The following is a 16,660-nucleotide window of genomic DNA, read 5'->3' on the forward strand; positions in this document are numbered from 1 at the left end:
CACGGCGGCAGGTGACGTTGTGGCTCTTCAAGCGCGGAGAAATAGAGGACAACCCGGAGTGAAATTGGACCACCTCACGATATCATCGCTAGGGGGCCACATAAGTCAGGGTGTCTGAGATTCCCTCCAGCGCTCTACGACTGACGCCTCAAGGATCCTGAGATGAGGATCGTAGAACTCTTTTATCCTTTTAAACGCGGATTCGCATGAGAGCCCCTCAACAAGTTCATGTTCAACGCTTTGAAAATGGCGGACGATAATCCAGAGCTGAATAGCGCTTTGCGGAACCTCGACAGAGAATTGGAGGTGTGTATGGGGCAGAGAAACCCATCAACTGCTCTTAAAGATATGGGAGTCATGCTTGCTTGATCGTGTAAGACTAACATCTTGGTACTCAGGAAGGAGATATCACGGAGAAAGGGTAAGTGACCTCTGTCAGACAAACATGGTGAATGAGAGCCGCCGGGAAGTGAGTCGGATGTGCTCAAATACATGATGTTTAAATCCAATACAATGGGGCATATACTATTTAACGATTGGTGAAACTGATCTTCCTGGAAGCTATCAGAAACGTCGGACGCTTCTCCTTTCACAATTTTTTGGCCCTAACAGCGGCCTCGAAGTTAATACACCTGGCTCCGGGGGACCTTCTTCATCGTTGACGAGCTCAAATAATGCACCACCGGCTATACTTAGCGTTCGACCGCCTACCGCCGACTCTACAACTCAGGGCTACTCTTCATTCACCAATGGACGTGACAGCGCCCTGGGCAGCGGAAGCTTCGGATACGATCGACGAATCAGTGCGGATACACAACACACCGTTGATAGAGACAGCGCTTTCCTACAGGCTCTCGACCGAATGCCCTCGTCTGGCTCATATGATTCTCTATTCCTGCCGAAGTCACAAGAAGCATCTGTCACACCAGAAGATACAAGGACCGCGACACTATTGAGTCAGAACTATGCATTCAACCCTGGTCCTTACCAAGATCATTTGGATGAACCTGCTAGTGTTTATGAAATGCCACCACCTGGCGGAATCACGCGACAGTCGACGATGCTCGACTCACAGCAAGGATACTTCTCTGATTTTGCGGGTCAGCAACAAGATGATTATAGAGATAGCTATGGTGGGGGCGGCTTTCATCGTTACTCCCAGTCAGACGCATTTTCTCCCACTGCAAATATGGCACCGCCGTTGATACCGGCCTCTGAGCTGCCTCATGGGCCGGCAATTGAGCATTTGCTCCCTCTAGAACCCCGCGACATTCCATTTGCAGTTCATGACCCCCATGACGAGAATATTCCAATGTCTAACTTTGACAACATCCCGGCTGTGCTTCGGCATCGCTCTCGGATTCATTCAAAACAGGCTGCTTACTGGGTATTGGACCAAAAAGGCAAGGAGATTGCGTCGATAACATGGGAGAAGCTTGCAAGTCGTGCTGAAAAGGTCGCACAGGTTATCCGAGATAAGAGTAATCTATATCGCGGTGACCGAGTAGCACTCATCTACCGAGATTCCGAGGTCATAGAGTTTGCCGTTGCGCTCATGGGATGCTTCATCGCCGGCGTTGTTGCTGTACCAATCAATAGCCTCGAGGACTATCAAAGCCTTAACCTTGTTCTCACCTCAACGCAAGCGCATCTTGCATTGACTACAGAAAATAATTTGAAAAGCTTTCAAAGGGATATTACCGCCCAAAAATTGAACTGGCCAAGAGGTGTAGAGTGGTGGAAAACGAACGAATTCGGAAGTTATCATCCGAAGAAAAAGGATGATGTACCGCGTCTTGTGGTTCCCGACCTGGCTTATATTGAATTTTCAAGAGCACCTACGGGGGATTTGCGCGGTGTTGTCATGAGTCACCGAACAATCATGCATCAGATGGCCTGCCTTAGCGCAATGATCTCGACTGTGCCGGGCTCTTCAAAAGTCAGATCGCATGGAGAAACGCTCATGAGCTATCTCGACCCCAGGCATGGAATCGGTATGATCTTAGGTGTGCTTCTTACAGTATATGGTGGTCACACAACCGTCTGGCTAGAAGATCGGGCAGTTGAAACGCCAGGCCTCTATGCACACCTCATCACGAAGTACAGGGCAACTATCATGGCTGCAGATTACCCTGGCCTCAAAATAACCGCCTACAATTATCAACAGGATCCAATGGCCACGCGGCATTACAAGAAAAATTCTGAGCCCAACTTCGGAAGTGTTAAGCTCTGTCTTATAGACACTCTTACTGTTGATGCTGAGTTCCACGAGATCTTGGCGGACAGATGGCTAAGGCCGATGAGGAATCCAAGAGCTCGGGAAATTGTCGCTCCAATGCTTTGCTTGCCCGAGCACGGAGGTATGGTAATCAGTGTGCGGGATTGGCTAGGCGGTGAAGAACGCATGGGTTGTTCTTTGACTCATGAAATGGATCCAAATGAGCGTGAGGATTTCAAGAAGGAGGAGAGACAGTCAGAAAAGACCAAAGACAACAGCGGGTTTGGCAGCAGTTTGTTGGGTGGGGTTTCATCACCAGCTCCTGTCTCAAAAGAGCAAACAAAGAATGAGCTCCAAGAAGTTCTTCTCGACAAAGAGGCTTTAAAAAGCAACGAAATTGTCGTTTTGGCAATGGGTGAAGAGGCTAGGAAGTTTGCTGGGTCTATGCCACATGCCGTGCGCGTTGGCTCATTCGGTTATCCTATCCCTGATGCTACACTGGCTGTTGTCGATCCTGAGACAAATTTGCTGTGCACACCGAATGTGATCGGAGAGATTTGGGTGGACTCGCCATCCCTTTCCGGAGGCTTCTGGGCGCTGCCAAAACATACTGAAGCAATCTTCCATGCACGGCCCTACAAGTTCGAAGAGGGAAACCCAACTCCTGTGTTGGTGGAGCCGGAGTTCTTGCGGACTGGTCTACTGGGGTGTGTGATTGAAGGCAAGATATTTGTGCTGGGTCTCTATGAAGACCGTCTTCGCCAGAAGGTTGAGTGGGTGGAACACGGACAGGAAATCGTTGAGCATCGTTATTTCTTCGTTCAACATATGATCGTCAGTCTTTTGAAAAACGTACCTAAGATACACGATTGTACAGCCTTCGATGTTTTTGTCAACGAAGAACATCTTCCGATCGTGGTTCTAGAGTCATACGCAGCGTCCACAGCACCAGCAACCTCCGGTGGACCTCCACGACAGTTGGACTCTGTTCTCCTTGAATCTCTAGCAGAAAGGTGCATGGAAGTCCTCTATCAAGAACACCACTTGCGGGTCTACTGTGTCCTGCTCACCGCTCCCAACACTCTACCTCGTGTCACTAAGAATGGCAGGCAAGAGATCGGTAACATGCTCTGCCGCAGAGATTTTGATTCTGGAACTTTACCCTGTGTTCATGTAAAGTTCGGTGTTGAGCGGTCGGTTATGAACTTACCAGTTGGAGTTGACCCAGTCGGAGGAATCTGGTCTCCCCTAGCCCTGATGTCAAGACAAGAAATGCTTGCCATGCAAGAAAAGCAGTATTCGGGGGTAGACTACCGTGAAGTCGTCATGGATGATCGCACATCAACGCCATTGAGCAATTTCTCAACTATCGTGGATCTCCTTCATTGGCGTGTTTCTCGTCAGGCAGAAGAGCTAGCTTACTGCTCCATCGATGGCCGTGGAAAGGAAGGGAAGGGCATCACTTGGAAGAAATTCGACTTGAAAGTTGCCGCTGTAGCAAGCTATCTGAGGAATAAAGTCAAAGTTCGTCTAGGCGATCACTTGGTGCTTATGTATACCCACTCAGAAGAATACGTCTATGCAGTTCATGCTTGCTTCTGTCTGGGGGTGGTTGCCATTCCTCTTCCCCCTATCGATCAAAATCGGCTCTCAGAAGATGCCCCAGCTTTCTTACACGTTATCAATGATTTCAATGTGAAAGCCATCATTGTAAACAGTGATGTTGATCATGTGATGAGACAGAAGCTCGTTTCGCAGCATATCAAGCAGTCTGCACAGGTTCTTCGGATAGGTGTACCGGCAATCTACAACACCACAAAGCCAGGGAAACAGTCTCACGGCTGTCGAGAGCTCGGTTATGTTGTGAAAGATGCATGGTTACAGGGAAGTACACCGGCCATGGTTTGGACTTATTGGACGCCAGACCAGAGGAGAATATCAGTCCATATCGGCCATGATACTATTATGGGTATGTGCAAGGTACAAAAAGAGACGTGCCAGATGAGCAGTGCAAGACCCGTTTTGGGTAGTGTTCGCAGCACCCTGAGTCTTGGCTTCCTCCATACCTGTTTGATGGGTATCTATGTTGGTAAGCAGAATCAATACTCTTAAGATGTCTTCTAAGTTAACCAAATCTTCTAGGGGCTCCAACATACCTCGTATCACCTGTCGACTTCGCAACAAACCCCATGACACTTTTCGTCACTCTTTCACGCTATAAGATTAAAGATACGTATGCTACAAGCCAGATGTTGGATTATGCGATGACTGCAATGGCTGGGAAGGGTTTCCGACTTCAGGAATTGAAGAACTTGATGATATCTGCTGAAGGCCGACCACGTATCGATATATGTATGTCCCTTGTGATCCGATCAATCAAAACAGGTATGCTGACATGCTCTTGCCTCCAGACCAGAAGGTGCGTCTGCACTTCGCTTCTGCAAGTCTCGACCGTACCGCAATCAACATAGTGTATTCTCATGTCCTCAACCCGATGGTTGTCACGAGATCATATATGTGCATCGAACCGATTGAATTATGGCTTGACCTTCGGGCTCTGCGTCGTGGACTTGTGTGTCCCGTAGATCCTGATACAGACCCAACTGCCCTTGCCGTTCAAGACTCTGGAATGGTGCCGGTGAATACACAAATAGCTATTGTGAACCCGGAGACCTGTACTTTGTCACATGTGGGTGAATATGGCGAGATTTGGATACAATCGGATGCCTGCGCCAAGGCATTCTACGGTTCTAAGCAAGATTTCGATCAAGAGCGTTTTAACGGGCGAATTGTAGACGGTGACCCTAGTGTGGCCTATGTACGTACTGGCGATCTGGGCTTCCTTCACACTGTCACGAGACCTATTGGCCCTGGAGGACAGCCCGTCGAAATGCAAGTACTATTTGTCCTTGGAGGGATCGGTGAGACCTTCGAGGTCAATGGTCTGAACCATTTCCCAATGGATATTGAAAACTCCGTTGAAAGATGTCACCGCAACATTGTGACCGGAGGCTGGTAAGTGAACAGTCATAGTATTCCAGTCTGCCATACATCTGCTAATATAATTGATATAGTGCTGTCTTCCAGGCAGGTGGATTAATTGTTGTTGTTGTTGAAGTTACAAGGAAAGCTTACTTAGCATCTCTCGTGCCTGTGATTGTCGACGCTATTCTAAACGAGCACCAAGTTGTTGCTGATATCGTGGCATTTGTTTCTCATGGAGACTTCCCTCGGTCTCGATTAGGCGAGAAACAGCGAGGCAAGGTCTTAGCGTCTTGGGTCACACGGAAACTACGATCTATCGCCCAGTTCAGTATCCGCGATATGGAGGGGCCAGAAAATCCGTTCTCAGAGGCCCCGCAGCATCGCGTCAGCCGAAGCTCAAAACCCGGAAGCATGATGGGCAACAGCACTCGACGATCTACCGTGATTCCGGATAGCGACTCAGCTGTACCCCGCTCACCAGCTCCGGTGCTTATGGAGCAGCCTGAAGCACCTGGTTCCTATCATGCTACGCAGGAAAGAGAAGGACCGGCAATTGATAGCCCGATCACCATTCCCGAAACAATTCCCTCAATTCCACACATCGCGGAACCGACACGACCGACAACATCCTCAACTACCGGGGGTCTTCCGGCAAAAGCTGAAGTTCCCGCAACGATTGGAAACCCTGACTTTGGATTTGACTTCGGTGACTTTGCTAACTCAGCGGGCACAGCGCCATTGGAAGCAAGCACCCCCGCGATTGAAAATTTACCTTACCGTAATCCTCCTAGGGGCGACTCTCTTACCCATAAACAGCTTGCTGGTGTTCCTAGTGGTTTCCCAACTGGCCAACCTGATTTCTACGACAGACGGACTGACGCACCGGACGTCGGTGCTGGCGACTGGCCACAAGAAGCTCTTATGTACCAGTCAACGCTGGGAGTTGATGATACATATGGTCAGGGTGGAGTTCATAGTACACCCAGCAGTAACAATGACATGACAAGACGGCGATATGACGGAAATAACTACGGGATCTGAAAACACGCAAACTTCATCAGTTCACCATGCAACAATGGTCATGACATATAGATGGGGTAATTAGATGCAGATGCTTTGATATAGTGTTGGCTGTCTTGTATCCCGTTTCTAGCATAAAGAGTACTTGGAGCCCGCCCTTCTCTTTCTTGTTATCTATATCCCCTAAACATTTCATCGCTTTTATGACTTTACAAAACCCATTGCCTCTTTAGCCCATTCCCCCGTACGCATTTATCTTTTCGCTGTTGTCTTCGATCAAATGATTTGTCTGCTTTACACTATGAACGACGTTCAACGTTCTGTACATACATAGCCTATGAATGAATATGCTAGATTCTTTTAGCTATCGACTGGCAATGATATGATCTGCTTATCAGCTAGCACCAGCTGCTCGGAGACTATTACTGCGGTGGATTTTTTTCAAAGGGACTGGGACTAAGGTATACTACTAGGAAGAAGTCAGCGTTTAACTTCGTGGTGGATCCTAAATCATAAGGATGACACGGGACCGAGGTAATTCAATTGCCAAGATCCATAGGGCTTTGCGTTCCCACCTTCGACGCCTGAAGAAAATATACCACGTAAGTCGGGTGGTTCTAACAAGACGCGTGATTTTCAGCAGACTTTTACTACAAAGTGGGTGCTTTCAAAAGGGAGGGTACACCGTAGGAAGAAATGAAAAGGATAATATAATCAGCTTTGATACCGGTACCGGATTCAGCCTTTAGCCGCTTAGTCACAGAAGAAATGCAAAGTCCCAATTAATACACAGTATAGATCTTTCTATACGGAGCCCTGGTTTTATAGTCTTAGAATCTCCACGTGAGGTTAATGGCGCCACTTAAGAGTCTAAAACGGTCACGGGCTAGGCTAGTATCTACACCATTGATACCTACCTTAACCAAGAAATCGACTACAATTGTCAACACTGCTATTTTAGAAGCGATTTGGATTCTGAGTATTCAAGGTTCCAGGGTCTAGAGATTAAGGTAGACCCACTCGGATTCTTAAGCCGAGAACTAGTATTATTTTACTTTTTTGCATATTAGGCGAGGTGAGCGATAGCAGGATTCTATCTCTTACTTCACTAACCTCTCCGGTCTTTTTTATCTAGCGACAAAAATTACACCTATTCAGTCCAATATGGATCCGCATCCGCCTTTCGGCCATGCGTTGCGGACATCGTGTGATAAGTGTAGGGCTGCAAAGGTAATGATACTTCGGCATTCCGCGGGTATCCGACGATTGACTTGCTCTTCGACAGGTGAGATGCCAGAGGGAAGGGCAAAGCTGTGCTCGGTGTCTACAACGAGGCGATGATTGTGCCACAACTTTCCATCCCCGAAAGACGTCGAAACCGGACAGGTAAGTAAGCACGTTCTGGAATTGCTTGTAAAGACGTCTCAATTTGAATCGCGTCTCTTATTTCCCCTATCATTTAGGCGAGGGAAGATTCTAGATATGGAAAGCCGAATTGAGCGCATGGAGTCGATCTTGGCCGCGTCAGGCCTTGCAAGCGAGGCTATCACTCCTGCCACTACTGGTACATCAACTGATCTGGATGACCAACTTTCAATGCTATTACTTCATGACGAGGGTTCCTCTACGTTTATTGGTAATATATTGAACTTCAGATGATATATAGAAACTGTGCTGACGACCTACACGCTTCAGGCTCAGCTTCGAGTCTCTCTCTTTTCTCTCCTGCTGGATTACAGTGGATATCCAGTAGGACTAATTCCTCGGACCTTTCGGATCTCATCCTGAGGCGAATACAAGCATGCCCTCCTCTCTATGAATCAATCCGCCTATGGCATGGTCTAGACTGTCGTGGACAAGTGTCACTTCCACCTAAACATGTTGCTGATTTGTTTGTCGCATGTAAGATAATTTCCACGCGTATCAGTACACTTTCTCTAATAGATTTTCAGATTTTTTTGACACACTTAATGATGTTATCCCTTTGTATCGAAGGGATAAGTTTGAAGCTCTGTACGAACAGCAGTATTCTTCCTGTCCCCCAAAGAGCACATCTTGGTATGCCTCACTCAATGTAGTACTCGCGCTTGGCTGCCTGCTATCGCATGAGGAGAATATGAATGTGAGCACTGAAAACTCAATGCTGGCACCTACTACTGCAGTAGGCTACCTACAAAATTGCTGGAATGTTTTTGGTGAATTGTCTCTCAGCTGCAGGGATCTTATGGCTGTTCAAGCGTTGTTGGCAATGGTAAAGTCCCATTCGGTTGATCTCAACTTCGGCTCAGGACTGATCAATGAATTCCAGGCTCTTACTTCAGAAATCCTACTTGACAAAGAAGCCACATACATTGCTTTAGGAGCCGCAGTACGGGTTGCGACTTCACTCGGCTTGCAGCAACAATTGAAGGGCCCTCGCCTTTCACCGCCGGAGGTCTCTGAGCGATACATTATCTTCTGGTGCATGTACTCTCTTGATAAAAGCCTCAGTCTTAGGTTAGGAAGGCCTCCAGCTATTGATGATAGGGATATAGAAATCGATATCCCGGACGAGCGGCAGTTGGCCGTTACAAATCCGAGAACTGCTGTCTTGCTCTTGGCACACATGAGGCTTAGCAGAATCGCCAGCGAGGTTTATTCGGAATTGTATAGCGCTCGCTCAAGGAGATACCCTGCCCTGAAAAGGTTTCGAACTATATCTGATGTGGATGCGAAACTTCAAGAGTGGTGCCGATCTCTACCGGTAGACGTCCAACCAGGAAAGCCCATCGCTTGCTCCAAGGAAAACGTCCGTCATGTGATTACATTGCATCTCGAATACTTTAACTGTCTAGCAACCCTACATCGCTGTTGGGCCTTTCAAGATCAGCTGACGGAATATGACGAGTTGCGCAATGATATGGCTCGCCAAGATTGTGCTGACATCGGAGATCGTGTCTATACTGGGCATATGATATGTTTGGACTCAGCTCGAAATGTCGCGCGTCTCTTGATTGCAATAGACAAATGTGGCTTTCCTAAAAGGACCATGCTAGTTGGGTAAGGAACTCCCCCACCAAGGTGTGTACTAGAAATCAACGTGCCTGACTAGTCCTAGTCTCACACTCTTTCATTCACTTTCGGCATTCATTATTCTTTTCGCCAATATTATTCAGAACCCTAGCGATTCTTATATTACTGAAGACGTCCAGCTTCTGGGAGTCATTCTCGATTCCCTATTCCCCAGTCTTCAAGCCAGTGGGACGTTTCTACCCAATCTAGTCTCTGAAATATTTAGCAAGATGAGGTCAATGGCAGTGGAATATGTGGAAAAGGTGCAAGTCGAATTGAAAAACGTATCGAAACGGCCACGTCGAGACTCTGATGAGGCGATCATGCATCTTCCGCACCGCCCTGCAACAATTAACCATGGCCAGCCGCGCAACAAGGGACTCATCTCCACAGCTGATACATACGTACGTATAAACTTCCTTTGCTTGTACCACATGAAATGGAACATGCTCACTGGATTCTAGTGGACAAACGCAAGGCATACTGCGAGCCCCAATTCTACGGAAGCTACCAGTTTAACCGAAACGGAGTTACCGCACGAATTAGCTTCTAGAGATAACGCGTGGGAATCCTTGTATGACGGCCTCGATAATCTTCCAACGGATGAGATACCTCTCGGGCAGAATCCTTTCAATGAGAATTATAACATGGCATCCTTTGCTGAGCCGTTGCCAGGCTCTGTTCCTTTCATACCGTGGTCGTTGGATTTCGATTTAACTGATCTGTGGCAGTATGGGAAACAAGATTTATTTGAAGGGCGCTCCAGGGAGTAGTATTCCTGGTGGTTGTTTAAGATAAACTATAATTGCTAATATTATTGCTATGCTCTCATATCCATGGACCTTGCTTGAGTGTTTTCCAGATAACAGAACAAACAGACAAGGGAACGATGCATCACAACCCAGGGCATATTGATATCCGGCTAATCTAGAACCAGGATGAAGTCTACCGCACAAACTTCAAACCTTAGCCGATGGGAGATGCCCAAGAGCCAAACCCGCATCTATCAAAAAGAAATTCAATTAGTATCTCGAAACATGTACATGGAACTGTACAACATACCAACAGTGAGCTGCTGACCCGTCGCGGACGTATTTTTCGCAAGACTGATATACGCGTCCGCACAGTCGTCTAAGTACGTCTAGTTGGTGGTTCCTATATTAGCGATATCTCGGTTTGGGCCTGTAGCCGATTCAAATCCATACCTCGTGTCTCAAGGTAGACCGCTCCTTCAACGCATTGATTATGTTGTCGCCAAACTTCATACCCTAGACTTTTATTCAGTATAACGCCCATGCTAAGGACATTTGACAGCGTTAATCAGTGTACCTACCCATTCCGTCAGAAGTAGACCCGGCAAGACTGCATTAACGCGGATCTCTGGTCCAAATGTGAAGGCAAAATGCTTCATCAGGTGCAGGCCGGCTGCTTTGGTGACTGAGTATGCCATACTACTGCCGCCCGTCGTAATTCCCTACTTAGAGTCAGTCTTATAGCCAGGAAGATCAGTTGAAGTGGGTTCTGAGCATACAGCAATAGAAGAAGTAGCGATGTAGACGCCGCCGTCGGGGTTCTTCGACATGATAGGCTGCGCAGTTTGCATAAGCTGCAGGTGGGACATTACGTTGGCTGCCCAGCACTGGACGTTGCGGGTAAGTATAATTTTCTAGAGATCTTCTTGTATCATGGGAGCATTACCTTGTTCCACTCATCGTGGGACATGTCGTAAATGTCTCCGGGGCGAGTAAAGCGTGTCCATCCAGCATTAGCAATGATGATATCTAAACCACCTAGCTTTTCCACTGTTGTGTGAACAAGCTGGTCGTTCTCGGCGGCCACAAGCGTGTCCTTGATGGGAATAGACGATTCAGCATATGAATATACAGAGCCATGGAATCGAACTAATCTCTGTGGAAGAAATTCATACAGCTTGGGCGATGTGGCACTTCACCGAGTACTCCTTCTCAAGTTTGTCGGCCAGTTGCTGCGCAGCCTCGGCATTGGAGTGGTAGTTGATGAGCACGTTGGCACCTTCTGCTGCAAACTTCTCGCATACCAAGGCGCCTAGGCCTCTAGAAGCCATTGCAGCTACGATTAGTAAAAGGGAGGCCCCGGCGGTGGACAAGGAGCTTTCTCACCTGGAGCCGGCTGTCACCAGCACGTTTCTTCCCTTTAGCGAGTAGGGCATGTTTGTCGGTGATTTATAGATATAGTTTGCAGTAAGGGCGAAAAAAATGAAAGTCAATTTGGGTTTAGAAATTAGATTTAATGTATTATTTTGGAAATCAATATCTTGAGAGTGGCATATGGATTGTACGATGAGGGGGGCTTTTTTTACCCCGCTTGCCCTGCATAAAGTAGTAAAAAATTATCGTGCCGAGGTTCGTTTAATTGATCTCAGCTACGTAGGGATCGTTCCCCCTAGTGAATTAGTAGAGTTAAAATGAGTGCTATAAATGAAAAGAGAAATACGAGGCCGGGGCTTGTTCTGCAGTTCCTTTCCGAACTTTAGAGCGGAGGATCTTTCTCTTTAACGGGTGTTTTTTCTACATCTTGTTTCTGTGTCGATGACAGAATTATGCAGAGCGAGAAGAATACCCATGTGGTGAAGGTGCCAGTCAAGGAGGCCCACACATGCTTGAGAGGAGATACCTTTCATCTGCCTGTCTTCGAACTCCTGGAAAGAGGACGTCTTGCTTGTGTTGGAATGAAGCAAAGCCATACCTTCCGAGCAACATCTGCATGAAGGACGGTACGTCCACCATACTAGTGTTCGAGAATGATTCAACCATCCCTACTACTCCATAGTATTGATCATTCCAAAGCTAACCGTACAATCCCGTCATCTTATTAGATCGCTCGAATCAGAAACACATATGTATGTCGTAATAAGTCCAAAACACGATTGGTTGAGGTCACTACCTTGTCAAGCAGCATTAATTGAGCCAGGACACTCACTACTGCAAAGTCGTCTTGCTCTTCCTTGGTTCGGCCATGCTGTGGGACTCATTAAGACGCTGCCACATGACACCGTGTGCGATGTTATGCAGACCGCCTGCTCCAGCGAATATAAACCCCCCCCCCCTCCTCTTTCTTCCTCCTCTCTTCTCTCCCTCCGCCCTCCCACTTGTCGTTTCAACACTCCCGTCAGGCTTAAAGACCTCAATCCATCACCATCATCCCCGAGTCACTGGTTATGGCTGTGATATGACTCTTCCCCGGGGACACCGCCTGTATCCCCTTTCTCGTAGCACTGGAATGCGTCGCAATACCCTCGAGGCATTTAAACTGACTGACCTACCACCCGAACGATGTACAACGTGCGACCATATGAAGGATGCTGACCCGTAAGGAAATACGATCTGGTCGTACCTTTCCAAGATGACATGGTCATTGTTGGCATAGTCGAGGATGCGAAACGCAGATGATTCGACTATATAGTTTCCTATTCTGACAGCAAGGAAATATCTTTGGGGTATGCGTGTTCTTCTGAATTGAAAGGCTCTGGTACCATATTGATATATGGGACATCCTGTTCCTGGTAGTTGAGGTCCTTGCTTCGATAGGATTGAGTACGGCAAGTGGTCAGTTGCCTCACATTCATCCTCCTCGGGTGACAAGAGGCGAATAACCTGTTGACAAAGTAAATGAAGCTAGGTATATTTATGCGTACGCCTGTTACAGCGAGATGCCAGAGCCACCAACGACCTTTGTCAAAAATCAAGATGAAGTGACGCTTCTGCTGAAGAAAACAATGTCAATGCTGAGCGCAATGACGCCCGGTGCAGGATCATGCATAGACAATACCACCAATCTTGGGTCGGCGCATTGTTACCTTCGAATACTACCTAACCTCATAGAGCTTGGATGTTACGAAAACAGATTCTCCGCATGTGTAAATGCGACACGCATTCAGGAACACGCTGATTACACACCGTCCGGCAGTCTTTGCCACGCCACACATCTATCTATCTTTCTTCGGAGAGCAGCAGGTATGCTTTTGAAAGGCAAAAAAATATCAAAAAACGATGGAGATGCGGGGAATTGAACCCCGGACCTTTCACATGCTAAGCGAACGTTATACCACTAAACCACATCCCCAAGTGGATGTTCGTCATCTACTTAATTGAAAATATAAGAAATTTCGAAATTGTCGTGTGCAAATTTTCTGGATTAAAGTTAGCTTTAACCGTAAGTGGTAGAGCGGCGGTTCCCGGACCCACAGGAGCGATCCCCGATCTAAAGTGATCTCCCCAATCTCAAGCGTGTTCTTGTTTGTGGTGACATCGGCCGTTACCCTTTTGTGTCGTCTCTCGTGGTTGTTTCAGACGTAGGGTTATAGACCATAAATGGTACACGGTTTGTGCTCGTTTCGTAGAGTATATGTGCAGATTGTAAGTGCACCCTGGGGCGTTCTATATATGTAAATATATATAAAGATTCAAGATCATAGTTTGTAAATTAATGAAACCTCAACCGAGTGAGAAATTTTTGACATCTCAATTATATTATCTTTCGTACCATGTCATTCTGTACATACAAATATGCTTTTTTAAGACCTTGCTTTTCTGCTACTGCAGCCTTAAAAAAAAATAAAATCGGACCTGCCTCCCCAACCATGAATTAGGAAAAGATAAAGAGAAAACTTCGGAAACGGTAGTAAGAAAGAAAGCTTAAGATTTACTGGCTCTCAGCTTGTCTCGTCAGGGCATCAATATCGACCTGGAGCTTGGCACTGCCGTTGGCAGCCTTAGCCAGGTTGGTGGCAAGATCACTGGAGCCAGTGAGGGTCTCTAGGGCTTGCAAGTCCTCGTCAGTGAGGGTGTTGGAGCGGATGGGCCGGAAGGGAGCAGGAGAGCCAGCACGGCTAGTCAGGAACTGCACGGCCGAAGTTAGTACGATATATAATGATTATTGCAGTCTAATAATGAGATTTAGGAGCTTACCGAACTAGCAGCACTGAGCAATGCGATCAAACTGGCCTGGACAACGTCCTGGTGGATACCAACGCCCCAGACCTGCTCCTTGCTACCGGCCGCAGTGCACTGGATGTACGTTGCGGCCTTCACCTCCCTACCCAAACCAATAGAGTGTTCTTTGTAGTCGACAACGTCGAGATCGATGCCGAGGGTAGACAAGGCGCCAGCCAAAGAGGAGATAGCACCGGGACCAACACCAGTAATAGCGTGCTGAACACCATCGATCTCGATGACACCAGTGAAGCGCCGCTTGAGGTTCTTGGTGTTCAGCGCCTTGCCAGGCTCGGGGGGTGCTGGGGATGTCGAGCGGTCCGTGGTGATGTTGTAATCGACTAGGTTGAAGCGGGGGTTGGACTTGAGGTGGTATGCCTCTTCGAAAAGACCGACAATCTCGCTTGCCCGCAGCTCCCGGCTGACCTCCTCCGACTTCTTTTGCACGATCTTGCTGAACTCGACCTGCAAGGCGCGCGGGAGATCCAGCTCCAAGCTGCGCAAGATGACCCAAGCAGCACCACCTTTGCCACTCTGGGAGTTGACACGAATAACAGCTTCGTAAGTTCTGCCGATATCTTGAGGATCCAAGGGGAGGTAAGGAACTTCCCATTGAACTTCCTCATCTGACGCTGCTGTAGCATCATCACGAAGCTTGAAACCTTTCTTGATAGCATCTTGGTGACTGCCACTGAAAGCGCAAACGACCAGCTGACCGCCGTAGGGCCACCGTTCATTGACAGGGATCTTATTGCTTTCTTCAACAACCTTGATGACAGCGTTGATATCGGAGAAGTCAACATTGGGGGTGATACCCTGTGTGTAGAGGTTGAGAGCCAGAGTGACCAGGTCAACGTTACCCGTTCTTTCACCGTTTCCAAACAGAGTGCCTTCCACACGCTGCGCGCCGGCCATCTGAGCCAGCTCAGCGGCCGCAATGGCACAGCCACGGTCGTTATGTGGGTGAATGGAGACGACATACTTCTCTCGCTCCGACACATGACGGCAGAAGTACTCAATCTGGTCCGCGAAAACGTTGGGGGTCGACATTTCTACTGTCGCGGGCAGGTTAAAGATAATGGGAGCCTCCTCAGTAGGACCCCAAGCCTCCTTGACGGCCTCGCAGACCTGAGCAGCGAACTCAGGCTCCGTGTCAGAGAAGGTTTCGGGGGAGAACTCGAAGTGCCACTCGGTACCGGCGGTCGAGGGGTCGTCCTTAGTGATCGAACGCGCGAACTTGGTGCAACGAACAGCCATTTCCAAACTCTTCTGCTTGTCCATGTTGAAGACAATTCGACGGAAGCACGGGCTTGTGGCTAGGTAGATGTGCAGGATAGCCTTCTTTGCACCTTTCAGAGAATCCACCGTGCGGCGGATGAGGTCCTCGCGACAAGGGGACAGGACCTGGAGCCATACATCATCCGGAACGACACCAGGAGTCTCCACCAGACGCCGGGTGAAGTCGAAGTCTGTTTGGGAGGCAGATGGGAATGACACTTCGATCTCTTTGTAGCCGATATCGACGAGCATTTTAAAGAAGCGGAATTTTTGTTCACCGTCCTGTGAAACCCCAATATGTTAGAATGACCAGTTTCGTGCAATGCGTCAGCCACGATTTCTCTCCCACAAGCTGTCATACCATTGGATCAGGCAAGCTCTGGTTGCCATCTCTTAGATCGGTGGCCAGCCACCGGGGGGCCTTTTCGATGACCTTGTTAGGCCATTGGCGATCAGGGAGATGCAGCGGCTTAAACCGTTTGTACTTTTTCGAGGGATCTTTGAGCCTGTTATTATTACTGTTAGTGCATTGAGTTGCAAATAATCGGCAGGGCGTGACGTTGAGTGCTGTGGACGGGAAGCTCCACGATAACGGAGCTATGGAGGGGGAGGGGCAGTGGACTTACATCGGCATGGTAGCGGTTAGCGGGTGAGATCCGCAGTGGGGGAATGGAGAGAAAAGAGAGAGGGAGAGACAAAGGTCGAGGAATAGAAACACTCAGAATGGGGAGAGGTCAACGATCAAGAAGAAAATGAAAGATAAGCTGGAAAAGTTTGAACGAAAGCAAACGAAGCAATTGAGGGTATTTAAGATACGCAATGAGTCAACCCAATCAATTGCAGTGACTCTCCGCTTCAATTTTTCTCTCGCCGACAGCGGATGGCAAAAGCGGCGTATGATTTGGTACCAGACCACAAATGGGGCAATGGGGACGGGGTGACTAACACAGTACCTTTTCCTCTTCAAGACTTTTGAACCACTACGCCTTGTTGGTGCCAACAGTCTAGTTCTAGTGGTCTAACGATGTACGAGAGAGGTACCCTGAACCACATGGAACAAACTGGGCCTCACTTTGGGCCGGGTCAATCACCGAGTCGCTATTAGCAATAGTATTGTTCGTTCTCTCATACTATTTGT

At 48.0% G+C, this 16,660-nt stretch overlaps 5 protein-coding genes and 1 non-coding gene across 6 annotated transcripts; 3 read left to right on the forward strand and 3 right to left on the reverse strand.

Moving 5' to 3' along the window:
* The first annotated feature begins 58 nt into the window (after positions 1-58).
* Positions 59-6,790, forward strand: BDV38DRAFT_235526 (putative AMP binding domain protein). The gene is made up of 6 exons (XM_032053360.1): positions 59-306; positions 399-421; positions 562-4,307; positions 4,361-4,570; positions 4,630-5,233; positions 5,293-6,790. The coding sequence occupies exons 1-6, from the start codon at positions 229-231 to the stop codon at positions 6,242-6,244; spliced, it is 5,613 nt and encodes a 1,870-aa protein (XP_031918761.1). The 5' UTR covers positions 59-228; the 3' UTR covers positions 6,245-6,790.
* A 345-nt stretch (positions 6,791-7,135) lies between these two features.
* On the forward strand, positions 7,136-10,147 carry BDV38DRAFT_128978 (Zn(II)2Cys6 transcription factor). The gene is made up of 8 exons (XM_032051267.1): positions 7,136-7,298; positions 7,359-7,453; positions 7,509-7,609; positions 7,687-7,859; positions 7,919-8,125; positions 8,176-9,262; positions 9,321-9,678; positions 9,739-10,147. The coding sequence occupies exons 2-8, from the start codon at positions 7,388-7,390 to the stop codon at positions 10,045-10,047; spliced, it is 2,301 nt and encodes a 766-aa protein (XP_031918762.1). The 5' UTR covers positions 7,136-7,298; positions 7,359-7,387; the 3' UTR covers positions 10,048-10,147.
* BDV38DRAFT_128975 (SDR family NAD(P)-dependent oxidoreductase) lies at positions 10,141-11,563 on the reverse strand. The gene is made up of 8 exons (XM_032051266.1): positions 11,413-11,563; positions 11,202-11,346; positions 10,973-11,122; positions 10,806-10,913; positions 10,608-10,748; positions 10,480-10,542; positions 10,337-10,415; positions 10,141-10,277 (listed from the first exon to the last, which is right to left on the reverse strand). The coding sequence occupies exons 1-8, from the start codon at positions 11,460-11,462 to the stop codon at positions 10,234-10,236; spliced, it is 780 nt and encodes a 259-aa protein (XP_031918763.1). The 5' UTR covers positions 11,463-11,563; the 3' UTR covers positions 10,141-10,233.
* A 569-nt stretch (positions 11,564-12,132) lies between these two features.
* On the forward strand, positions 12,133-12,793 carry BDV38DRAFT_129003 (uncharacterized protein). The gene has a single exon (XM_032051268.1). It carries the CDS (start codon positions 12,269-12,271, stop codon positions 12,623-12,625), a length of 357 nt encoding a protein of 118 aa, XP_031918764.1. The 5' UTR covers positions 12,133-12,268; the 3' UTR covers positions 12,626-12,793.
* A 510-nt stretch (positions 12,794-13,303) lies between these two features.
* BDV38DRAFT_t37 lies at positions 13,304-13,375 on the reverse strand. Its single transcript has one exon. It is a non-coding gene; the product is annotated as a tRNA-Ala (tRNA).
* Positions 13,376-13,755: 380 nt separating this feature from the next.
* On the reverse strand, positions 13,756-16,570 carry BDV38DRAFT_235537 (2-isopropylmalate synthase). The gene is made up of 4 exons (XM_032053361.1): positions 16,149-16,570; positions 15,884-16,028; positions 14,221-15,804; positions 13,756-14,152 (listed from the first exon to the last, which is right to left on the reverse strand). The coding sequence occupies exons 1-4, from the start codon at positions 16,154-16,156 to the stop codon at positions 13,955-13,957; spliced, it is 1,935 nt and encodes a 644-aa protein (XP_031918765.1). The 5' UTR covers positions 16,157-16,570; the 3' UTR covers positions 13,756-13,954.
* Between the last annotated feature and the right edge of the window lie 90 nt (positions 16,571-16,660).

This window comes from Aspergillus pseudotamarii, assembly GCF_009193445.1.
Source record: "Aspergillus pseudotamarii strain CBS 117625 unplaced genomic scaffold BDV38scaffold_4, whole genome shotgun sequence".
Classification (NCBI taxonomy): Eukaryota; Fungi; Ascomycota; class Eurotiomycetes; order Eurotiales; family Aspergillaceae; genus Aspergillus; species Aspergillus pseudotamarii.